At 48.4% G+C, this 25,788-nt stretch overlaps 1 protein-coding gene across 1 annotated transcript in view; it reads left to right on the top strand.

Moving 5' to 3' along the window:
- The first annotated feature begins 9,307 nt into the window (after positions 1-9,307).
- The window catches only part of GREB1 (growth regulating estrogen receptor binding 1), a 67,771-nt gene continuing 51,290 nt past the window's right edge, over positions 9,308-25,788 (top strand). The window contains exons 1-5 of the mRNA XM_065890740.1: positions 9,308-9,464; positions 14,352-14,471; positions 16,872-17,048; positions 22,400-22,582; positions 24,835-24,978. Coding sequence (XP_065746812.1) covers positions 9,308-9,464; positions 14,352-14,471; positions 16,872-17,048; positions 22,400-22,582; positions 24,835-24,978 — 781 coding nt within the window. The remainder of the gene's footprint in view (positions 9,465-14,351; positions 14,472-16,871; positions 17,049-22,399; positions 22,583-24,834; positions 24,979-25,788) is intronic.

Below are 25,788 nucleotides of genomic sequence, written 5' to 3'. Positions count from 1 at the left end.
TTGCCATCGGAGTACAGTGAGCCAAGTTCAGTCAAGATCTCTGGTTAGCATCTAGAAATTAGAATTAGGAGCAGTTAATTCCAATTTAAGAGAGAAAACTAGAGTTTATTAACATCTACTATGTGCCAACAACTCTAATATAGTTAGTTCATTTAGCCCTCGTTACAACTCTGGGAGGTGGTTCGTATTATCCTCATTTTACAAGTGAAGAAATGGAGGTTCAGAGAGGTTAGGTAACTTGCCCAAGGCCACACAGCTCAAAAGAAGCATAGTCATAAATGAAGCCCCTGGTGGCCTCATTCCAAAGTACATGCTTTTTACTACCCAGCAGGCGGATTATGAACGCTTTTGCGTTTGAAAAATTGTTTGAAGGTGGTAAAGTCCAACTTTCCTGAGGGGTTTATTATCTTATAACTCAAAGGGACCTGCAGGGTCCTCTCTGAGAGTCCTGCTGGTTTTGATCTAAGTCGACACCATGGCTGAGAAACCAAGAGCTTGCCCCCAGCACATCACTGGCCTCAGTCTCCACACACAGAGGGACCCAGCCAACGATGTGCGCCTCTGGACGTCCGGAGGAAACGGGATGTGGGTGAGGATCCCTCTACGGGTTAGCAGAGATCCCTCTGGGGGAGGGGGAGAGCCGGCTCTGTTGGGTGAGCAGCAGGGGGAGGTGGTAGCTTTATTTTTATGAGCAGAATGGCCAGTGCACAGCAGCCAGGGATACACAGAGCTGGGTGGCATCCTTCGGAAGTGAGTTCCAGCCATTCCAGGAACCAATAACTGTTGTTGACAGATGCGAGCTCTGGGCTTAAGCAGAGGTGCCTCCTTACCTGACCGATAAAAGGCAAAGCTGAAAGGTGCTCAGAAAGGAACAGGAAAATCTTTGTGGACCCAGAGTTTAGCTGGACACAGAGCTCGTCAGGGTTCCCAGTGAGTGTCAGTGAGCTTTTTAAGTGAAATGGATTTTCTGTCCCTTGGGCAAAACTTTAGATATTCTTTTTTTTTTGCCACACTGCGTGGCTTGTGAGATCTTAGCTCCCCGACCAGGGATGGAACCTGTGCCCCCTGCAGTGGAAGCACGGAGTCCTAACCACTGGACCGCCAGGGTATTCCCCAAAACTTTTGATAGTCTATTCTTTAAAAAAAAGAAAGAAAAAGGAAAAAGGTCACTTCAAGGAGAGGCCGGAACGAGAATGTTTTTCTTTGAAAGGGCTGGAGTCTGGTTTAATCCCTGCTTTAATCTCCAGGAAAGGGCCAGTCGGGCTGTCGGGGAGGCGGACACTGTCCAGGCCCCGGCGGGCTGGCCCGCTGATCATTTGTGTGTTCTGCCTGTCTCGTGAAGCAGCAGTGAGCCTGCTCGCCTTCCTCCTTTGGGGAGACCTGTCTTCACGTAGCATTCTTAGAACGCTCTTGGTTTTCTTTGTCTGGCTAGAAATGTACCTTTTTTTTTTTGCGGTTCGCGGGCCTCTCACTGTTGTGGCCTCTCCCGTTGCGGAGCACAGGCTCCGGATGCGCAGGCTCAGTGGCCATGGCTCATGGGTCTAGCCGCTCCGCGGCATGCGGGATCTTCCCGGACCGGGGCACGAACCCGTGTCCCCTGCGTCGGCAGGCGGACTCTCAACCACTGCGCCACCAGGGAAGCCCTAGAAATATACCTTTTTAAATGGGGCTTTTCATTTGCTGATGCTGTGTTTTCTTGTCATGGCAGCCCCCCTCTTGGTAAAGTACTACTAAGGAAGAACCTAAGGCAGTCCTCTTCTAACCAAAAGTTTTGGCATGGCCGGACAAGTGAACACCGTTAAAAAAACAAAAACAAAAAACAAGAACTTTAAAAAATGCTCCCTTTTCTGAAGTCACCGACGTCATTGAGAGCAAAGATTCCCTTGCTTTGGGCCATTATTCGACATTCTAAAATTGTCCCAAATGTGAGACCTTGCACAAGTCACTTAATCTTATCCTGCCTCAGTTTCCTAATGTATAAAATGAGAACCATGCTATGTGCATTTTAGGGCCATGGTGAAAATGAAATAAATGATAAATGTACACTAAGAACGGTGTCTGCACAAAGTGGCCCTAGTAAGTGATGACTCTTATTTTGATTATTACGTAAAATGTTCTTGGGGTTTCTGTTGCTAAAGGAAATAATAACGATGTGAAGACAATCGATGCGTTTAAACCCCAGACACAGTCCCTTCACCTGCAAAATGAAGACAATAGTACTTTTGTCACAGAACTGCTGGCACAAAGGAGATACTAAACAAATATTGGTTTTCTTATTCTTTCATTCAAACTCGGGTCGCCCCTCATATATATGTATATATCTGTCTATTGATTCATAAATTGCATACATGGACCGCAGTATATCCTGTATATTATTTACATTATAAAACATACACTGAAAAATAATATAATGATTAGGTAAAATAGATATGAACAGAGTTTTTTTTTTTTTTTTTTTTTTTTTTTTGCGGTACGCGGGCCCCTCACTGTTGTGGCCTCTCCCGTTGCGGAGCACAGGCTCCGGACGTGCAGGCTCAGCGGCCATGGCTCACGGGTCCAGCCGCTCCACGGCATATGGGATCTTCCCAGACTGCGAACCCGTGTCCCCTGCATCGGCAGGCGGACTCTCAACCACTGTGCCACCAGGGAGCCCTGAACAGAGGTTTTTATATTTTCTTTTTTTGTTCACTTTGGATGTGATGCTGTACTATGTATGTAAGTACTATAATAGGGACTTTATAAGGTCGGTCATGTGGTTCAGTGAGTATAGGTAGAACCTTCTCCTATGAATAATTGCAGGGTTTTATGGGCTCCCAGAGTACCAGCGAGAACACTTAGCCTGGGAGGATGTCCAATTTTGGATGTGTGTGCATGCTTTGTGTCGTGAGGCCGACTCTCCAGTGCTATCGTCTAGAAGTTTTGAGGAATACCGTAGCATTCTGTAAAACTGGGAAATGTCTTGACACAACTGGAAAAAAAACACTAGAAGGTAATGGTAATACAAGTTTATAACCTTTAAACCGAGGATGTCTGAGATTTTTCAATTCTACTAGTTTAAACTTCTTAAATACTACTATTCATGGAAGAGATTCTTGGAGATGGGCTTTTAATTCCAGACCAGGCACTAGCTGTGTGTCATTAGACAGGTCTCCCAACCTCCCTGAGCCTTAGTTTCTTCATCTGTAAAATAAGGATACAAGTAGGGAGAGAAATAATGACCAGAAAGGATTGTTGCCAGGATTAAATTCAGTGACGCTTGTGGAGATGCTTAGAAGGGTGGCCTGCCTTTGCTGTAGGTCTGTAGTTCACCAAGATCTTCAGTTGCTCTCCTACTGAGGTGCTGTGTGATGTCCATCATCCATTATAAAAATGGATATGCATAAAGCCTGCATTTCATTAATTTTTAAAAATGTGACCTTCAGCTTTTAATAAGCGTAAAAATGCATACAGTCTAAAAAGTTGACTGTTATAAGCTTTAAAATGAAAAACAGTGATCTCCTTCTCACCTATTTCCACTCCAATGCCTGCTACGTAGAGGCAACCATCTCTTAATTCTTTCTTTTTCTTTAACTTTCTGGAATTTACCTCTTTATTTACAAGTAATAACTGATGTTGCACTTTCTTGATTATTCCGAGACCATCTTTTCATTCTTACCGTGCAATGAGAATTGAGGGTTCTCACATCTCTTTCCTCCTCCCCACCAAACGTGTGTGTATCCATCTTTTTCCTTTCTGCATCTTCCAAAATAGTTATAGGCACACCTTGGAGATATTTCAGGTTCAGTTCCAGGCCACTGCAATAAAGTGAATCACATGCATTTTTGGTTTCTTAGTGCATATAGAAGTTATGTTTATACTGTAGTCTATTAAGTGTGCAATAGCGTTATGTTTAAAAAATGTATGTATCCCAATTAAAAAGTACGTTATTGCTAAACAATGAGAACCATCATCTGAGCCTTCAGTGAGTCATCATCTTTTTGCTGGCAGAGGGTTGGAAATATTGTGAGAATTACCAAAATGTGACACAGAGACAGGAAGTGAGCAAATGCTGTTTTTATTTTTATTTCTTTATTGAAGTATGGTTAATGTACAGTGTTGTTTCAAGTGTACAGCAAAGTGATTCAGTTATACATATTTATATATATATCTATTCTTTTCAGATTCTTTTCCATCATAGGTTATTACGAGATATTGACTAGAGTTCCCTGTGCTCTGCAGTAGGTCCTTGTTATTTGTCTCTTTTATATACAGTAGTGTGTGTATGTTAATCCCAAGCTCCTAATTTATCTCCACCAGGCCTCCTGCCTCTGGGTCTTCCCTCCAGTTTTGTTCCAAACATCCCTGTCCAGCTGACCTGCTTAAAATATCACCTTTAGCAACATAAATCCCTAGTTCTGAAGCTTCAGGGCTGTTGCCTACTAAAACAACGTCTAATTTTTACCCTCAGTTTTCGTTTTTTTCCCATCATGGTGCCACCTTTACTACTCATCAAATGCACTTATTTTCTTTTTCTAGAGCATGTGTATATTCGTGGAGCTTTCTTGCCTGTGTACCCTCCTGTTTCTTTCCCAAATGCTAGTCCCAATTTTTGGCCAAAAATATCCTACTCTTCCTTTTTGGCCCACTTTGGGTACCAGCCCCTTTGGACCGCCTGAGTTCTCGCTGATTCTCCCCAAGACCCCTACCCCCACCTTACATTGTAGGAATTATGGACTATAGCACTTTTTTGTCCCTTGTCACTTACGATTTGAAGTTCTTATATTTTCATATGCCTGTTCAGATTTAGCTAGAAATGAATGGTCATGCACTGACTACCAGGTGCTCTGCTAGGCACTTTCACACTCTGTGTCTTCTGCTCTCTGTGATGACCGGTGAGTCCTTCAAAGAGCCCATTTTACAGATGAGAATACCGAGGCCCGGTGAGCCACACATGCTCTCTCCGTCTACTATACCAGGCTCCTGTGCATTAAGGTGAAGGCCGTGGTTTGACCGTCGTCGCTGCGGTGATGGGCACTGCTCCAGATTCTGTGGCTGAAGAGCATCACACACCAGCACTGGGAGGGGCTGGGCCAGGCCTTGGAAGGCAGGCAGCAGGATGTGACGTGTCGGCGTGGGAAAGGAATCCCCGCAGTTTGTAGACTTGAGTAACTGCAGCAGGAGACGAGCAAAGGGGCCGAACCCAGGGAGCGAGTGGTAGAACCCAGTCCCGGGAGGTCACAGGCGTCGCCCTGGATCCACAAGGCTTTGGGGAGCAGTTTGGCTTTGGTGTTTGACCCTGAGCGAGGCTGTCCTCTCTCTGGCTCTTTAGTTCCCCATGTGACAGTTGTGGGATCCTAGCACGCCAGCGGGCCTCCATCTCAGCCTGCTCTGTCTGCCCTCTGAGCCCTGACTCCTCACTGGCAGGTGGTCTTGTCTGTGAGCTGGAGCATTGCCAGGTGTAGGTAGGAATTTTCCACACCATTCGATTGTGGTCCAGTAGAACTAACAAAAAGGGCCAGAGCATTGTCGTACGAATCTCAGTTTCCTTCCCCATCCTCGGTTACCAGCATTTACTTAGGATTTCAAATGCCTCATTAGATCGGGAGTGGGGTCATTGTCTCTCTCACTATTTGCTTCTAGACATTAAAGCTTTGATGTTTGCTTAGGGTTGTAAAATACAATTTCCATTTTTTTTTGGTGTTTTTTTTTTTTGCGGTACGCAGGCCTCTCACCGCTGTGGCCTCTCCCGTTGTGGAGCACAGGCTCCGGATGCGCAGGCTCAGCGGCCATGGCTCACGGGCCCAGCCGCTCCGCGGCATGTGGGATCCTCCCGGACCGGGGCACGAACCCGTGTCCCCTGCATCGGCGGGCGGACTCTCAACCACTGCGCCACCAGGGAAGCCCACAATTTACATTTTTTTGAGTGTGAGCGCTCTTCTGTCTACGCCCTTGTCCCTTTTGTGTTTCTCCTTCCCTCCTTCCCTCTTTCCCTCCCCTTCCCCTCTCCTCCCCCCCACCCCCAATTCTATTTTCTTCCAACAAGAGTTCTTTCAGATTACTTATCATCTCTGAGACTTGGATTTGCCATCTTTATGATGGGCTTCATAATATCCCTCACACGGCTACCAAGTGTATTGAGCAGGGGGCCTGGCACACGGGAGCCGGACAATATTAGTTTCCTTTCTTCCTCTTTACTGCTCTGTCCACACCAGGCATTGCTCTGCCTTAACCGCTGGAGTCCTCTGGGCTCAGGGTGCCAATCAGCTACCAGGTGAGCGACCCAGGACCTTGGGAAAGGAGGGTCTGGATGCCCCGAGCATTTCTTTCAACCGTTGAGCATCATTCCGCAGGGGCTCCAGGTAAAATGGGCCAGAAGTAGAGCTGCTTTCTGTGTGCGTTAAGCTCTTCAGACAAAGATCTATAGAAACAGGAGGCATTCGTGATGTTATTAATTGGCGGCAGCTTTCCATGGACCACCCTGAATGGAAACCGACACAGGCGTCCCCACATGTGGCCCGTAATCCCTCATTTACGTACTGAAGGAGGCTGCGGGTCAAGAGAAAAGGCAGAGGGCCTGGGAGCCTCTTCTGACTCAGGCTATTAGGTGGCTCCAACCGCTCCCCTCTCGCTTTCAGGAGCGCTTTCTTTTTGTTCGTGCTAATTCCTGAAGCAATCCTCCCACCAGCTCATTTCCCCAGGCTGTAAGCAGGGGCTGACCGAGGGGAGGCCCTGTGCTCAGGAATTATTGCCCCAAGCAGGAAGTGTTTAATGGTTTCCATTTACTTTTAGTTGGAAGAAGGAAGCCTGAACCTTTCTTACAACAGAGGCAGAAAATCAACCTGACGACACCCCCATTTTACCCTCAGGAGGGAAACCAGAGCTCCTTAGGGCACCAACGGTCCCATCTTGAAATTGCTTGGCCACCTACAGAACAAGGACAAGGGGAATTTCTTATATACGTCTTAAGTCGGAGTGATGTGTAAGGAGGTGCCTGGGATGTGAAGCCAGTCTCACAACTTGTGTGACCGAGTGTGTGTCACCGTAATAAAGCAGGAAGCCAGTGTCCTGTGGTCATGTCGGGGATGGCATCTGTGCTATTTTTTTTTTTTTTATGGCTGCACCATGCAACTTGCGGGATCTTAGTTCCCCGACCGGGGATTGAACCTGGGCCCTCTGCAGTGGAAGCGTGGAGTCCTAACCTCTGGACCACCAGGGAATTCCCCACCTTGTTCTAGTTCGAAGTCAAATGCCACTTTGGACATTAATAGTAGAGGAGGTATGAAATATATGAGGATGTAGAAAAGTTGAATAGTCTACTTTCATACCTTGAAGAGAGTTTAATCTTTTCTCATATGACAGCATATTTGTAAAAATCCATCTGGCACCTGTCAAAAAGAAACCCTTAACAAATTTTAAAAGTAGAGTTTTTAAAGGCCACAGTCGTGATTATCCAATAAAAATTAGAAATAAATAATATAAGGCTAATCCTTCTTCCTCCCAAATTCTCACTATTTAGAAATTAAACCTACATTCCTGGATAATTATAGGATCAAAAAGGGACTCAAGAGGGAGATCATAAACTGTCTAAAGGGGAACACTTTACACTAAACCTAGGGGCCACAGCACAAGAGGCACCCAGAGGAAAATGTATAGCCCTAAATATCTTCATTATCAAAGCAGTAAGATGGAAAATAAAGATGATGATGAAGGAGTCATTTTTAGAAGTCTAGTAAAAGTACAGCAAATTAAACCAAAAGGAAAGAGAAAAAGGGAGATCTAAACCAAAAACGAAATGAAATAGAAACTAAACAGAAAACGTTAGGAAGGAATATACATTTAAATGCCCGTTCTTAGGAAGCACTAAATATAGGGGTTTAACCGTATGTCTGATCCCAGAGAAATGTCTTAGCGAATACCTGAACCTTCACTCAATGGAATGAGATGCAGCCATTAAACTGCTTCTAACAGCATTTGTAAGAGGTTTGGATGAAATGTTTATGTCAGATGAAAAGAGCAGAATCAAAAATTGTATCATAAAGGGATTATTACCATGTGGATACAGTCTCCCAGCTCCCTCCTGTGCCCCAGAGAATTAAGTCTGGAAAGAATACATCAAAGTATCAGAGAGAATGGAGTACTGACACGTGCTTAACACAGAGGAATGGTAAAGACGTTGTGCTAACGGAAGGAAGGACCACATACTGTATGATTCTGTTAATATGTCTAATAGACATAACGTAAATTAGTGGCTGCCTATGGCTGGAGGATTGGGGACTTAGGGGTGACGGCCAAAGGGTATGAGATTTCTTTCGGGGGTGACGACGGTGTTCTAAAATCAACTGTGTGACGGTTGTGCCGTATGGGAATATACTGAAAACCATTGAGTTGTACCTTTTTTTAAAAAATTAAGGCATAGTTGATTTACCATGTATTAGTTTCTGGTGCACAGCAAAGTGATTCAGTTATACACATATATCTTCTTTTTTGTATTCTTTTCCATTATAGGCTATTACAAGATATAGAATATAGTTCCCTATGCTATACGGTAGGACCTTGTTGTTTATCTCTTTTACATATAGCAGATGAATGGGGTGTTATGTGAATTAGATCTTAAGCTGCTACCAAAAAAAAAAATCACAGTGGTTATCTTGGGGGACGGACATAGTGATTTTCCTTCTGCTTTTCCACCCTCTCGTGAGATTTCCAGATGTAATTCTGCATCACTTGTCTAATGGAAACGTAATAAACTAAAAACATTTTAGAGGAAGTGTTCATAATTGGCCTTTTAGCAGAGGAGGCAATGAGGGGAAATCTGCTTGCTAGGCTTTCTCCTGAGAAGGTGAGAGGAGACTGAGTCCCGTAATCCTGAAACTGGGGACTGGTTGTCGTGGGTCGCTGCATTGTCAGCCGCCGTCACACACATAAAGTGGCGCAGGGCTATTCTTCTTCAAGTCAGGGAAAAGAAAGCGTCGTTTGTCTGGGGTCTCTCAAAAGCAGGATCACCACTCAGGGAAAAGCTGGGGGTCTGTGAAACCTGCAGATGACTAAGAGCCAGTTTCTAGTAAAATCTCCTAAGAGGTGTCAGACTCTGCTCTCTGAGTGCTAAATTAGAGAAAGCTGTTACTTATATAACTTCCTGTAATTGCCCGGCAGTAGCCGTAGCTGAGAGCCGTCTGCTCCTCCTTTTGGCTGAGCCGGGGATACGCGGCCCTCTCCCCTCCTTGCAGCGGGGATCCTTTCTACCTTTGGGCTTCATGCTCGGGGTCAGGCTTTTTAACTGAAACTGAAATGCCATTTTAAACAGAAGACTGCTTCGTCTCTCTTGGAGATGGGAAACTCTTACGCTGGACAGCTGAAGACGACGCGGTTTGAGGAGGTCCTGCACAACTCCATCGAGGCCTCACTGCGCTCCAACAGCCTGGTACCCAGGCCCGTCTTCTCCCAGTTGTACTTGGAAGCGGAGCAGCAGCTTTCCGCCCTAGAAGGTAGGAGATGCGTTCTTGCCTTTCTTTTACCGTGTGTGAGAATGTTAGCAGTGGGACTGGAAGCTGTTTCCTCTTCTGAGGAAACTGTAGAAGCTGTTGGGTCTGGAAGAACAGAATTATTACAAAAGGGAAAGGTGCACGTGCATCCCATCCTTACTTGGCTAAAACTAAGATAAGTTTCAGCCATAAAGTTGCAAGGAATAGAATGGTTCATAGGACTAGTAGGAGAAAGAAAGAGCCATGCCAGCCTGTTCTGAATTGGTTGTTACTTATACTCTTATTAAAAGGTTTGATGGCTCACTTGGATAAGTAAGACATTTTAACATGCTTTTGACCCTCAGTTATATATTTTTTCTCTTTGTGATTCGTGGCCATATCTTTTTTTTTTTTTTTCTTTTGCGTTACACGGGCCTCTCACTGTTGTGGCCGCTCCCGTTGCGGAGCACAGGCTCCAGACGCGCAGGCTCAGCGGCCATGGCTCACGGGCCCAGCCGCTCCGCGGCACGTGGGATCTTCCCGGACCGGGGCACGAACCCGTGTCCCCTGCATCGGCAGGCGGACTCTCAACCACTGCGCCACCAGGGAAGCCCGTGGCCATATCTTTGCAAGGGAGCGCAGTTTTTCTTTGTGATAGCAGTTACAAGAGCCCTCTAGAAACTGTTAAAAACCAAGAACAAACCCTTATAGATTTAACGTGTGCCAGGAATAAATTATCTTCAGGCATGGGGTTAAGTTTACTTAATTATCCAGAGAATAAACTGGTTGTATTTTTCAGTCTTTCGTTTGTATTTTTTGTAGTCGTGTATTTTCATGTCAAAAGTAACCCACAGCAATCCAAAGTATGAGAGTTATTGCTAAAGGAAGTTCTTTTTGTCACTTTGTCTTTCACGTGAAGTTACCTGCACGCTTTTCTTAGCTTTTGAAGTGAAAGAGGGCTGTGGTTTAAAACAAAAGTTAACAAATTAACGAAGCATGCAGTATGCCGGGTCCTGTCTTGGGGTGATCACGACATGTGTGTGTGTGTGCAGGGTGAGGATGGTGGGCTGGGGACGGTTGCACATAAGGGAAAATGAGGCTCAGAGGTCCTCGTGTGATGTCTGAAAGTCCCTTTTTCTAGCAGGGAGGCATTCCTTGTGTCACCATTTAAAACGTCCTTACAAAATTAACCTTGCAAATAGCAGTCGCTAAGGACCTAAAGGAACTGGATCTGGGTCTGGGAGAAAAATTGTGATCAAAAGCATGAATTAGGAAGCCCGAGAATTCTCTGGTATTCAAGTCGAAAGTACCAAGGTTTTGCGGCACAGGAAGCCTTCCTGTGACCTTGGGGGCATTTGAGAAATTACTGGGGGATCGCTTGTAGATTGTGTTTTCAGCTAGCTGAAAGACTTCTGTGAAATACGTATTAAATGGTCATCCTTAACTTCTTGTAGTATTGAAAGGCTTTGTTGCTAATAAGAGAACAATCTAATGATAACTAATTTAGTGCATTCGAATGGCACCTTAAAATCAACACAGTGCTTTTACCTCCACCAGTAATGAAATCCCGAGATTTGGGAAGACGGAAGATGGATTTGACGTTTTGAAGGATGTTGACCTGGGGACAGGTGGGGAGAAAGCCCTGGAGTTTCCCAGTCAGCTTTTCCTGGGGTCGAAGCTCTCCATAGACAACGTTTGCTGGCCTCTAAACAGGAGGCTGCATCCCGATCATTGACTCCTTGGGATGCCCTCATCTGCCCTCATCATGTGTTGCTTTCCAGGGACAGCTTAGAGGCTTGCGCGGTCCGGGCCCCCCATGTTGAGTGCCGCAGGCTCCCTGCCAGCTGTCAGCCGGCTTGGTCAGCCCCTCGTGTTGGTATGAAAACCAGAGCAGGCCCTCTCTATGATTTTCCCATATGTCTGGCAAACAGCATAGAGGAATCCTCCGAGATTTTGTTTCTCTAGTACTGGGAGGATGGAGGAGGGGGTTGGTGAAAAGGGGGAGACTCTTGTCGATTTGCTAAATGTCACCATCAACCAAGCACTGGGCTTGAGCCCCTGGTTTCTGCATCATAGAACGTGGTGCAGAGGGCTTGTTTTGTCAGTCTGTCTCTCTGTCAGGTCTCTTATCTTAACTGCTGTCCTTCCTCAGACAGCAACATTAAGGATGCTTTTAATGACCGGGGTGCTGGTACCCCAAAACACCCCTTGATCTGTTAACATTTTCTGTATTTGTGAGGGCGATTCAGAGGGCCCTTGTTACTTTGTTCTACGAATTAGGGGTATTACCCCCTCCTTCTAGGGGAGAAATCTTTTACGTGTTATTTGTTTTTTAAAGGAAGGCCAACCAAACAAAACAAATACAACCCCAGTATCTGGGGATAAGTATTTATTTATTAAACAAGATGCAGGTACATTCCTGTAATCCCACCCACTCAGAATGTCATACGGTTTCTTCTCATGGAAAGAAAACAGAATTTACTCTAATCATTAAAACACATACCCTCATCCTCTATGGGATGCAGTGCAGCCGTGGAACCTCTGGATTCCTGTGGTTGAGTTTTAAGGTCCTGAGCTCCCAATCCAGTTGGTTTTGTCTAAGGCCATTTTAAAGCTCTCATCCTGCCGGGAGACCTTGGTAAACAGTCTGGTTTAGTCTGGCCCCGGTTAGGAAGTCTCCTTGGGCTTGTTGCTGGCTGAAGGATTCCATCAAAGACCCTGGAATGTCTGATGTAGACCTTTGACCTTTAATCCTGCTTTCTTAGCAGCGACGGGATTTTGAGCCCTTTCTTTGACTTTCAGAGGCTTAAGACCCTCTCCTTTCATTCTCTCGGACAGTCTGGATTCCTGACTAACGTGCAGACATTCCTGTGTGTGCCCTCAGAGCACCGAAGTCCTCGGCTTTCTCTCCCCTTTTCACTCTAATTGTTGGTGCTTTGCTGTACCTCCCCCCCCTCCCCCGAGCCCCTGGAGCTGAGTCTCTGGCTTACAGACTAGTCTTGATTTTGCAGACAGCCTTCTAAGCCACCTACTCCATAGACGGCCAAAGGATGGTTTGGGCCCCTGTGAGGACCCGAGCTGCATGGCTGGCACCTGGAGTCTGAGCGTGACTCTGCCTTCTGCTAAAACCATCCCTGCCTGCATTTAATGGCAGGAAGGAAGCGTCTGAAGGAGGCTCTGGATTTTACCCCTCCAATGCCCTTTTGTGTTTTTCCTGGATAATCTTTTTACAGTCTCCCCGCCACCTCTGTGTCCTCTCGTCCTGGAGGGATGGAGACACTAGGAATTCTTGCTCACTTCCTGCCGTGACCTTCCCAAGGTCATGGGCCTGGGCCGGCCTAAGATGTTAGTTTCTTCTGCCTCTTGTCCTTCCGGCACCTTTAAAATGGTGACCACCCTGAGGTTATGCTTCCAGCACCCTGTACTGATTAAATCACACCTGGAATGTTCTGTGCAACTCTGAGAGCCACGTATCCCCACATAGACTGTCACAGCTCAAAGTGACCTTCTGTGACCACCTCATTTTAAAGATGCAGAATCTGACGCACAGAGAGGTTAAGTAACTTTTCTGTGGTCACACAGACAATGGCAGACCCAAGGACTAAAACTCAAGTTCCCAGATTCCTAGTCGATCTTTTTCTGCTGCGTACAATTTCATCATTAACCTAAAGCCACGTAACCCACTGGATGGATGGAGAGTGTGAGAGCCAGCTAAGATGAGAGTAGGATTGGCAGCAAAGGGGTCAGCACTAGAGGAGGATACAGAGAAACCAAAAAGGAAGAAGCAACTGTCTCCCGGCCTAGTGTATCTAAGGATGCTTGTAACGACCCTATTCCATGAGGAAATCTGGATCCTATTTATTAAATGACATTTAAAGATAGAAGGATTTTTTTACCCAAAGAAGTTAAAAGAAGTTAGAAGGAGTTTGTAAATTCATTGATGTGAAACCCTCTTTCTCTAGCAGGCTGGGTAAGTAAGGTATAACTGTGTGTGCTCAGACCAGTTGGGAAGTAGTTTCCTGCACGAGGCATTCTGCTAGGAGCCTGGGTTACAGAATACAGGCTGGGCCCACACTCTCCAGGAACTGAGAGCCTGTGGGGAAGACCAACTCTTTCATAGCTGTGATGAAGCTCACACACAGGGGGAGTGGGATTTTCCTGGCCAATTCCTGGCTCTCCTGGCCGTTTCCACACTTGCCATTACTCCTAAAATACTATTTCACTTAAAAAAAGTTTCTTAAAGTCACTTGGCCTGTTCTGGGATGGCTTCTTTTGGTGAGTGTGGTAAATTCGGGTGTTCGCATTTCTGGTTTGTATACATCCAGTCTTCCCTTGGGGATAAATAACAGCATATAGCTTCACTCCTCTCTTATCCAATGTAAAGGTTGTTCACACTGGACTTTGGGTTCTAAAGCAAGCGATGCAGTTAGTGGCAAGAACGGCAGCTTGGGCGTTGGGTATAACTGGGAACATACCGGCTGTGCTGCTTAAGGGTTTTGTTGAATCACTGGGTCTCTCTGAACCTCAGTTTCCTTAGCTGTAAAATGGTCCTTATGTTACACCGTGGTTCCTCCCACACAGACGTTTTTGGAGAGCCTCCTGTGTGCAGGCTGCATGCTTAGTCCTTGTCAACAGCTATGTCCGTACTGAGCCCTGCTGCTCGTGCAGACGTGTGTGGCTCTGGGGGCTGGGAGGTGACGTGGACCTGCGTTTGAAGTCACAAGGCCAGGCTTGGAGCCAGAGTCTGTGACCTTGGGAAGGACTTCTGGCCTGAGTGAGTCTTGGCCTTCACCACGAGTAAAGAAGGGTGATGATGCCCTCCTTAAATCGTGTGTCTGTGAGGCCTGGTTAATTACTAGCTAGCCGAGACCCGCTGCGGACTTACTCATTGCTCTCCTTTCCCACGTCTAGGTGGAAGCCGAGTGGAAAATGAGGAAGAGGAAGAGGAAGGGGAAGGGGGGCTGGAACAGAACTGTCCCCCAAACCCCTACCAGATGCACCCCCCGCCCGAAGGATGTTGCACCACGGACGGTGAGATGCCCGCCAGGCTGCGTGCTGAGGGGCCCCGAGGTGTGAGCCGTGCCCGCGTCGCCAGCAGGCCGTGGCCCGGCGGGCCCTCGCGTCCCGGCGGCACTGGCTACACCACGTGGGGCCCTGTCACTCTTTGGACAGCCCCACCGTTACAAACGCATTCCGATCCAAAAGTTAATTTTTCTCCATCGCCGTTTAAAAGCCAGAACATCCCAGCTGAGGTCGGCTTCCGCCGTGTATTTATATCAGCACTGATGAGTAGGCGTAATCTTTCACATCTGTGGCTACTTTACCGTTGAAAAAGCAGATATATCAATACGTTATCTCAGGAACTCGGCAGAGTCAGTGAGGTTACCCTCATTTTGCTGTTGAGGAGCGAGGCTTGGAGATGCCGGGCGCGGTGGCACCTTTGTTCAGGGATCGGAGCCTGTGCGCTGTGCTTGGGGGTCTTGGAGTGTACTTCTGGTCTGCTGCTCCCCCGCCTGGCAAGCTCGCTGAGCGGTTGGAAGTTCACCTGACCTGTCACCATACCAGTCAAGGGGTGTCACTACTTGGTTGGTCAGTTAATTGAGTAAAATAAGTATTGAGCCCCTGCTCTGAAAATATGGAGATAAAAGGTCCAGGAGCTCCCAGTGTAGCAAAGCTATGTGAGCAGACCCTCTGCACAGTGTAGGAAGTGCTGGGAGGCTGGGGTGGTCTGGGCCAGCAGGGGTCCGTACGAGCACGGGAGATGCTTCTGGTGCCGGTAGAGCGTTTGGGGAAAGGCCTCCTGGAGGAGCTGGCCCTTACTATGGGTTTTGGAGAGTCAGCAGGAGTTAGCCAGGAGACCGAGAGGGCTGGGGGAGAGGGATATTCCCGACAGGAACAGCAGGTGCAAAGGCTTAGAGAAGGGGGAACACGGCCCATCTGGGGAACTGCTACTAGTTTATGTAGGTAGGGGCCTGAGGGGTGGCCAGGCAGGGCTTGGATAAGTGATGAGACGGGCCGTGGAGGCCCCATGCACCCTGCCTGGGAGCCTGGACTTGACCGTGTGCGTGATGGCCGGTAGGGGAGGGAGTCAGCCCTCCCTGGGGCTGCTCTTCCAGGAAAAGGGCAACAGGTACAGTAGCTCTTCGTGATGTAGGACTTCTGGTGTCCAAGAGCTAAAAGGCCGCCTAATTAAATAAGAGAATGGCAAACTCTCCGGTGGTCACCACCGTGATTTTCAAAGAATTTCCAGGTGAGCACAGCGAACATGGACTGCCCACGGCCTTTCTTCCTCCAGCTCTTCAGAAGGAAGCAGCTGCTGTGCAGACTGGGAGGGGCCTGGGTCATGGAGTTAAAGACCTGCTGGGCCCTTGACCTCACCTGTGGGAACTGGTTTGATGTCCCCAAGACAGCGTAGGGGGGCCGCGCCAAGCTCCATCGTGACCCCACTCCCAGCAACTTTGAGCAAATGACTTGACCTCTCAAATGACAACTTTCCAGGGCTTCTCCCACCTGGTGCTGTACACAGTGGGTGCCTCTTACTGCTTCGCCCAGGGGCAGATGCGAGAACTCGGAACTAGTGCCTTGTAAATGGTAAAGCAGGTATAACAGAGGAGAGGCTTCTTAAAGTACCATAGAGTTTTGCAGGGAAGGCCTTGGGATCATCAGGGTTCACGTTAACTCTCATCGTCCCTGTCGATAACTAAAGATGGAAAAGCCACAGGGCATCCGGCTCCGTGTGCCTTCAGGGAGGGAGATTCCCAGAAAGGGCCCCTCCAGATAAATCTCAGCTGTTTCCCTCTTCTCCATTTTTTTCCTAAATATTTTTGGACACTTAAGTTTTAAATAGGAAATATATTTAAAAGCTCTGAAATACAAAAAGTTCATGTGTATAGAGTGAAAGTCTCCCTCTGCTAATGAGGCCCCTGTGAGGCCACCAGCGTCACCCGGTCCTCAGCCCGTATTCCTGCCATGTGCCCCTGCCTCGTACACATAAAATGTAGGGTGGGGAAGACATCAACTTACTCACAGTCCCGTATGGATTTATCTTGTCCACATTTTCATTTACCGTCACCGGTCTACCCTTCTTTCCTGCCGAGCTTCATTTTACATTAATGTATATTATACGGTGGCACCGATGGTCATAAAAGCACCATGTGGTTAAGTATCGTGAGTAATGAATTAATTTAATTTTTAGAATTTTTTATTCTTCCTGATCACTTTATTGTTGTGAATGGTTGTAACTGGCAAGTGCCAAGCATGTAAGGGTAATGTACTTGAGAGTGTTCTCAGAATTAATTTGAAAGTCAGCCGGGTCCAGCGGCACGGCGGTTGCTGACGAGACCAAGCTGTTGTCACCCCTTTGCCCGCGTGGATCCTGGCTCTGTGGGAGCCACTCGCTGGGCAGCGTGTGAGCCTGTCCGTCCCTCCTAGGGTTCTGCCAGGCAGGGAAGGACCTGCGTCTCGTCTCCATCTCCAGCGAGCCCATCGACGTCCCCGCGGGCTTCCTCCTGGTGGGCGCCAAGTCCCCCAGCCTGCCGGACCATCTCCTGGTGTGTGCCGTTGACAAGAGGTTCTTGCCGGATGACGATGGACACAATGCCCTTCTTGGTAAGTTCCTCCTCTGCTCTTCTCTGTGGCTCCGGCCGCATGGCGGGTGGGCACAAGGAGAGCCGTTGGTCCCCTTGGGGGACAGGCCACCTTTGAGCCTCTTCATCAGCATGTCACACAACCCTGTTTATTCATCACTCTGGGCTATTTCTTTGTGGAATGGAATGCAAATGAGAGTTATTTTTAAAACCTGACTACCTTCCTGTAGAAAACCCATCAGCACTAATTCTTCTTGTGCACGTATTCGTCAGACCTTTCCAAAGTGCCTACTGTGTCAGGAATGCGATCCAAACCCTGTCCTAGATGCTCTCGGAAGCCAGCAGACACGAGGCAGGGCGAGAAGAAGGCCGAGCGCGTGGCCCTGCCTCCTGGACGGTCATGTCCTGAGGGACGGCCGGGCACCCTCTACCATTCTCTCCTTCGCTTTACCCTTCACCAGCCCGTCGTTCTTATCCTGGCTTAATAGGTGTGCTTGGACCTGTTAATGCACTTGCCCAAGGGTGCACAAGGAAAGGAACAGGGTCAGGATTCAAACTCAGGTCTTCCTGGTTCCAGATTGTACCCTCTAACTACCACACCCCACGGTCCCGTACCTGGTCGAGGTGAGCCTAGGGAAGCTGTGGCTTTGATCTTTGGAACCACTGCTGGCCCAGGGGGTCCCAGCTGCAGTGCAGAGTTGAGACCAAGCCTTATGAAGCCCGGCTCCCCTTTGCTCGGACCTTTATTGAGCTCTTTCTGTGTGCCTGGCCCTGTGATCAGCTCACTCCCCCATTAGTGGAGCAAAATCAGGGGAGACGTGAGGTTTGGACCGAGAACCCAGCAAGCTGGCTTCCCCTGCTCCCCAGTTCCTTCTGCACTTGCCACGTATACAAACATTTAAACCTCACTTTTGTGCTTGATACGGCCCCCCAAAGCTGGGTAGGTAAACGCACCGCAGTGGATATTTATTGAGGAGGTATTATGTCTGAAGCTCTGTGTGAAGGACCGAAGGGTGGAGGTGGGGAGGGGAGAGTGAGGATCGACCCAGAGAAGAAACAGAAGTGGTTCCTGCCACGAGGGCCGCAGGGACACAGTGGTGTGTAAACTCTGAAACACGGCAGACGAACGCTCACTGGAGGGATGGACATGGCTCTGGGGCAACGACCAGGGGGAGAAAAAGTTGTGGCCAGTACTCCCTTAAGGCAGGTCCATGGGCTTATCGTAACTGGTTTTTGTTTTTTTAAAATTTTTATTGGAGTCTAGTTGATTTACAATGTTGTGTTAGTTTCAGGTGTACAGCAAAGTGGATCAGTTATATACATGTACATATATCCACTCTTCTTTTGTGTGTTTTAGATTCTTAAGGTGGGGGAGGGATAAATTGGGACATTGGGACTGACATATACACACTACCACATATAAAATAGATAATAATAAGGACCTGCTGTAGAGCACAGGGAACGCTACTCAACACTCTGAAATGGCCTGTATCGTAACTGGCTTGTTTCTTTCTTAGATTGGAGTATAATCGCTTTACAATGTTGCGTTAGTTCCTGCTGTACAATGAAGTGAATCAGCTCTATGTATATATATGTATCCCCTCCCTCTGGGACCTCCCTCCCCCCGGCCCATCCCACCCAGCTAGGTCATCACAGAGCACCGAGCTGAACTCCCTGTGCTCTACAGCAGCTTCCCGCTAGCTATATACCCTACCATGTGTAAAACAGATATCGTAACTAGTTTTTGAAAGCAAGAATAATCCAGAAAATTCACTCTACCAAGGAAGCTCACAGAGTCATTGCGTCTCAGATTTAATTTGCTTATCGAGGCCGCTTAGGACAAAATGAGTGGGGAAGATGGCCTGGTGACTTGGTTCGTGTTTGATCTGGCCATGGCTGGGGGTTTGCCTGAATGAATTCCTCCCCTTTGTGACTGTAAAGGAATTGCGAGGGTAGTAAATCAAGGAGGCTCTGGGTCTCGAAATGTGGAGACAAGAATCTTTCAGTTCATTCACCACCAGCCCAGGAACAACTTCAGCCCCTCAGGCGGGGAGCTTAGAGGAAGTGGGGTCTTTGTTAATTGCGTGCCAAAAAGCCATCGGAGGTGGGTAACAAGGGCCGGCTGGTAATAACCGATGCTTTCTTCTTTTAAAACAACTTTATGCTCTCAGCTTGCACACACAGCGCTGTTTAGGTTTCCTGCAATTAACCCTGATGGCTGCACAGGACAAGGTGGCCCTGCAGCCCTCTGGGGGCCGGGGCTCAGCACTTTTTAGTGACCTATAAAGTGGAGGCTGTGGAATATCTTGGGGGAAGCAACAGCTTTAGGTGCCTCTCCCCACCCCGTAATTTATAATGAAGGGAGCGTTGTTTTAGTGAGTTTGAATCAACTGAGGGATTTGGTCTGAGAAAGTGAAAAAATGAAAACCTAGATGGGTGTTTCAGTTTTTTGATAGTAATTCATCGAAATTGGCTGATAGCTAAGACATAGGAGAAGAAAACATCTAGCTAGATTGTTCATTTCTGCGATGGGAGTAAACAAGCTCTTTGTGCATCTAGAACGCAAATAATTAAGCATTTATGGAATGTATAACCCCAAACTGAAGGTGGACTTTAAATTCAGCCCAGGTCCCCAAAGCCAAGTGGGACCTGGTCCTTCCTGGGAGCTCAGGGCCTGTGGGAGGACACAGGCCAACCAGGACCCAGCTCGGAGATCACCCACGGCCACAGAAATCTCTGTGCAGCAGGTGCCAGCCTAGGGCTTAAGGCGCTAGAGGATCCCGAAGGACGTGCCGAGTCCCAGGGATGGGAGAGCATCTCAGAGTATGTGGTGATGGAGTTGGGTCATGATAAATGGGTGGATTGCCAGTTGGAGAAAGACGGCAGCAGCAGCAGCAGCAAAGGCACCTGACAGTGGCTACTTTACTGAGCACGTCTCATGTGCGAGAAGCTGTTCTAGTTAAAAATGAGGCAGGTGAGTGAGGTGTTACTACCTAGCATTTAGATATGAAGAAACAGAGGCACGGGCAATAGAACGAGGTATGCCTGTCCTTACTATCCTGGTAGGGCCAGGGTTTCCACTTTTATTTCTGAACTGCAAGGAGGAGCCCCTTCTCGTCTGTGGCTCCCCTCCCTGCTTCTGGAATGGAGCCATGGTCCCACAGTCCACAGTTCTCATAGGACAAAAGGCCTGTAAACTATTTAGCTATTTCTGGAAAGGGATGGCAGCGCTGGCCTTGGTGAAGTGCTCTGAGCGTCCTTGGTTTTGCAGTTCTGCTTCTTGTTCATCATCTTTTCAACCCTCAGGGTCAGAATCCCTTCCAGGGAGCGTGGGAGTTTTCTCAGGGCCTCATTCTTAGATGGCAGTTGAGCTGTTTATCTCAAGGTGCCCAGGTTGGAGACCAAAGGATAAATAAAAACATTAGATGATAAAGTTAGAAAACCTTAGAAACATTAGAACGTTAGAAAACAAAAGCCTATCAAAATGTATGCGGAGATGCTAAGGGTGCACTTTGATAGTTATCTTGTTTCCTCTCTCCTGTTCCTTCCCGATATTTGCTGCCTCTCCCGTGTCAGGCACTAGTTTGTATACACACACGTACACACACAGACATGACCCATGCCTCCCCACAGACATACCATGCTCCCGGTCCTTTGGAAGCATGGGGATATTTATGGGGGAAAATACACAAATTTCAGTAACTCTGACACTAAGGAAGAAGGTATGAGAACTGTCAGTTGGGAATTCGGCATGGTAGTGGGAGGAAAGGGAGATAAAGCAGGAGACGAGGATGGGGGCCCTTGGGGGCAGCCTTGAAGGCCATGCTTCTGGGTCTACACTCCATTCTCATGCTAGAATCCATGCATCCCTCTCTGGATCTACACTGGACAACTACTTAGCCTCTCTGGTTCTCATTTCCCAAAAGAAGGTTTTGCTGTCCTGACTGACTGGTGGTCGTGTCAGTTAAGATGAGTGCCCTGTTTGGGTGACAGTGAATGGCGGGAAGGCTGTTGGTTTTCTCTGCATGGTAGTTTCCTCCCTGTCCCTTTAACAGCACGTAAACATAGAGCATGGTGCCGGCATTTCTTCGGTACCTTATCTGTTTCTCTGGTACACGGGGGACAGGAGTTTGGAAGGATAAACTTACCTGTGCCTGCCTTGTAGACCAGGAGATTTGTCTTTATTTCTAGTACTTTTTAAGGAATATTAAATTTGCTTAAAATCAGTCAGAGAACCCAGAAGGTTTCCGTAATACAGACGTCTCCTTTCTCTGTGGAGAGATGTTTTGAACAAACTGATGTTATTTTGGGCAGTAGCCAGAGGCCTCAGGATTACCCGCTTTAAAAGCAGAGCTTATGCACAGAACCCCATGGTCCTCCTGGCCTGAGCTGAAATGCCCTTTGTAAACTCGCCAGCCAGAGCATACGATAAAATAAGTTAGTCTCAGCTTCAGGGTCTCTCCTGCCGAAGAACCTTGCTCCTTAGAAACCAGACGTACCAGTGGGCGAGGCAAGGTCACAGGGAAGGCCTTTGTGAGATAGTGAAGTTAAACCAGAAGGGTCACCAGATAGAAAACCTAAATCATCACATTTCTCTGGTATTAACCAACAGTTCTGTTGAGTCCAGTTTGAATAGACTTTACAGTATGTAAAGGTCTTTCAAGCACGTTCTCTGGATTTTAATAGTTCATGGGAGGTGGTTTTGTCATTGCCTCTATTAAGCCAGCCTTCCCAGAGCCTCAGAGCTGAACTCTGTCATCTCCCAGAAAGGCCCCCTCTGGCCTCAGACAGCAGGACGCTGACATAGACCACCACGTTTTAGCCGAGTGTCTCCACTCCGTGGCTGTTGGGGCCATAGATTTCACTCACCACCGGCCTGGCCTTACATGGTAGAGCTCTTGATTTCTCCTCTGCAACTCGTGGGATCAGCTTACTTGATTCCTGGAGGGAACTTTGGACTCTGAAGAGGACTCCCAATGCATCCAGTCTCAGGGGTCTGATTGCTTTGGGATTCTGTGACTGGCCAGCCCTGAAGGAGATGCGGACACAGCAAATCATTGCAGGTGCCCGGTCAGTGTAGACAGTTGAATGGGACAGTTCTTGTCCTGTGCCATAGGACGCAGAGGCTTTAAATATGCCCCTAAGCGAGTTCAGTCTTCCAGGCTTGCCTGGGCTCAGCTCTACGATGAGTCCACTTGGTCCGCCTGTTTGCATCAAGGTCATCTTGACCCCTGTCAGCAGGAGCTGACAGGGACCTTTGCCCCGTGAACTTCCCTGCTGGTGTGGTATAGGATGTGAATGCCTGGTGGCCGATGTATCACTTGGAGGGACTTTGGTGTAAGATGGGGATGGTCATGGTTCTTTCCTCCCCAGGTTTCTCTGGGAATTGCGTTGGCTGTGGGAAGAAAGGCTTCTGTTACTTCACGGAGTTCTCCAGCCACATGAACCTGAAGGTGACCACCCAGCCCAAGAAGCAGAAACACTTGAAATATTACCTGATCCGCAACGCACAAGGGGCTCTGACCAAAGGGCCTCTCATTTGCTGGAAAGGCTCAGGTGAGCAGGGGGTGGGGTGTGAGAAGGGGGCGCCTCCAAGCGAGCCAGGGGCCTGTCGGCACGACTCTGGCCCAAGACTGCTCTGCAGTAGACGCGGTTTCGGGCAACACTCCAGCCCTGTGAATTTTTTTTTGTTTTGAATTTTATTTTTCTATACAGCACGTTCTTATTAGTTATCTATTTTATACATATTAGTGTATATATGTCAATCCCGGTCTCCCAATTCATCCCATCCCCCCTCCACCTGCTTTCCCCCCTTGGTGTCCATACGTTTGTTCTCTACATCTGTGTCTCTATTTCTGCCCTGCAAAACGGTTCATCTGTACCATTTTTCTAGATTCCGCATATGTGTTAATATACGATACTTGTTTTTCTCTTTCTGACTTACTTCACTCTGTATGACAGTCTCTAGGTCCATCCACGTCTCTACAAATGCCCCAGTTTCGTTCGTTTTTATGGCTGAGTAATATTCCATTGTGTATAGGTGCCACATCTTCTTTATCCATTCGTCCGTCGATGGGCATCTAGGTTGCTTCCATGACCTGGCTATTGTAAATAGTGCTGCAATGAATATTGGGGTGCAAGTGTCTTTTTGAATTATGGTTTTCTCTGGGTATATGCCCAGTGGTGGGATTGCTGGGTCATATGGTAATTCTACTTTTAGTTTTTTAAGGACCCTCCGTACTGTTCTCGGTGGGGCACTGCACGATTCAGCAGCATCCCTGGCCCCCACCCACGAGATGCCAGTGGCCGTCTGCACTCATAATGAACAACAGTGTCTCCAGACAATGCCAAGTATCCCCTGGGGGACAAAACCACCCCCGGCCGAGAACCTTGCCCCAAATACTTGCTACAAGAAGACACAGCACAGTGTTGGCCCTGTGTCAGCTTTACTGTACTATAAACTAGATGCTACAGTCCTGGGAAATTACAACGCGACTTTGCACTACGGGCATCTAGTTTATAGTATCGGCCTAATTGTATGGGAGCTTTCAAAGCTGACACAGGGCCAACACTGTGCTGTGTCTTCTTGTGGCAAGTATTTGGGGCAAGGTTCTCGGCCGGGGGTGGTTTTGTCCCCCAGGGGATATTTGGCAATGTCTGGAGACACTGTTGATCGTCATGAGTGCAGACGGCCACTGGCATCTCGTGGGTGGGGGCCAGGGATGCTGCTGAATCGTGCAGTGCCTGGGGCAGCACCCCTCCAAAGAATTGTGCAACCCAGAGTCAGTGGCGCCAAAGTTGAGAAACACTGACGTAGAGAAAACTCAGCTCAAATAGGCCCCCTTCCCGCTCCACAGCCTGTTAACTGTGAAGAGAAAGACCAGCTTCCTGGAGCTGGTCCTTGCAGAAGTGAGTGGGCTCCCGCTTTAGGAAAGGGCCACACTCCTCCCTTCTCTCTCTCTCCGTATTCTCATGGCTGCAGTCAGACTATAGGGGCAGAGGGGCTGGATTTCCCAGGCCCAGGTACTCTCTGAGATCCCCCCCCATCCCCTCACAAACAGCTGGGGAGGGACGTGTCCTAGGAGCGGTCTCCGCGAGGTGCCCGGGAGAGCCAGACTGTTGTGCCTCACCTGTCTGCGTAGGTTCACTCTGGTCACCTGGAAACTCCCAGCCAGCTTCTGCAAGTAGAGCAGAGGGCTTCAGGAGGGGCTGGCTCTGGACGTTCTTCCCCTGTCCCCTCCCATCACTCCTCTCCCCGCCCCTCTCCTGCTCTTGCATGGCTCAGTAAATATTTCTTGAGCTCCTACTGCATACATGCCTGTCATTTTCTACGTCCTGGGGAGGCAGTGGTTCTTCCCCTTGTGGGACCAGATAAGAGCCTTTGATCACTTGCTGTGACCAAGTACTCCTGGGGGTTAATCTGCCAGACAGAGAGTGATTTAGGGGCTGGAGGATGGTATTAGCTGTTCCATTACCTTTGAGTAAAGCTCTGTTCTTCCCTTGGACTTGAAGGGCGGCGATGGAAGATCTCGTTTGTATCATGTGTTTCTGTCTATTTCCCAAATGGTCACTATTGTTCCTGCTCCTGGCAGAAGAGCTGTCCCTCAGATGGATCCCCTGCCTTTGGCACCGAGCCTGGGGCATGTCACATCCCCTCCGTCCCCGGACGAAGAGACTAGGATGGGCTTGGCACCACTGTGGTCATCTGTAGCTGGCTCTCCTACGGGACAGATTCCGGTCTAGGAAGTCATCTCATACTGCTGGGGAGGAGCAGTGGGCTGGTTTTCATGTGTGCATCTTCCCCACAGAGCTCAGAAGCCGGCAAGCATCCACCAGTGCGTGTTCCAGCTCTCTGTTCCCACCGCTGGAGAGCTCTGGGCTGCCAGCTCCCTTCCCCAGCGAGCCTGGTCCTGGGACGACCTCGAGCGTCCCGCTGGGAGCACCGCAGGCAGGTGAGATGATGGAGCAGCGCCGGACGTGCCGGGAGTGGGCTTTAGCTTCCCCAATGTTCTGACTTGGAAATTGAGGCACAAAGATGCTCGCATAGGATCTCACAGGCAGTAGGATTTGATACAGGCCTTTCTGGTTCATGAACTTGGCATTTGCCGTGACGAACAGACCTGATAAGCACGACAGCTGTTATCAAGGAGATAGCAGCCTCCTTCCCAAAGCCTCTGGTGGGTTGATGGTCGTTATTCCTCCTGCCCAGGGGCTCTGCCGAGGGGACCCGGGCCCTTGCCCCATGTGACTCATAATCCACAGCGAAGAGGCTGCACCTGGGCTGGGAACACACTGTCCTCCAGAGGCACGGTGTCCCCCGTTCCACGTGGCGTCTGCTGTTGTCCTCACTGTGCCCGGGCCGCCTGGGGCCTGTCACACCTTGGCAGCTGGAGGGATCACTGCTTTTGTCGTCAGAACACCTTGGTGTGAGTTCCAGCACTGCTGCCTCCTAGCCAAGTGATTTGGGGCCACTCATTTTAACTCTTTGAATCTCCGTTTCCTCATCCGTACAGATGGAGAAAATCTTTTCTGTCTAATCTGCAGGGTGATCGTAAGAATTGAGTACGACGATAGTAATAGCAAATACTTTGTACTTATGACCTTCTGTTAACTCATGTCGTCCTCACAGTGGCTCTGTTATTACCTCCATTGTCTAGATGAGAACAATGGGAGGTGACGTAAGTTAAGGAAGGTTGCACAGCAAGTACGCAGCAGAGCTGGGGCTCAGACACAGGTCGTCTGGCTTCGGAACCCACCCTTAA

Source organism: Phocoena phocoena, chromosome 14 (genome assembly GCF_963924675.1).
Source record: "Phocoena phocoena chromosome 14, mPhoPho1.1, whole genome shotgun sequence".
NCBI lineage: Eukaryota > Metazoa > Chordata > Mammalia > Artiodactyla > Phocoenidae > Phocoena > Phocoena phocoena.
Note: the sequence above shows the minus strand (reverse complement) of the source record. Positions and strands in the feature narration are given on the sequence as shown.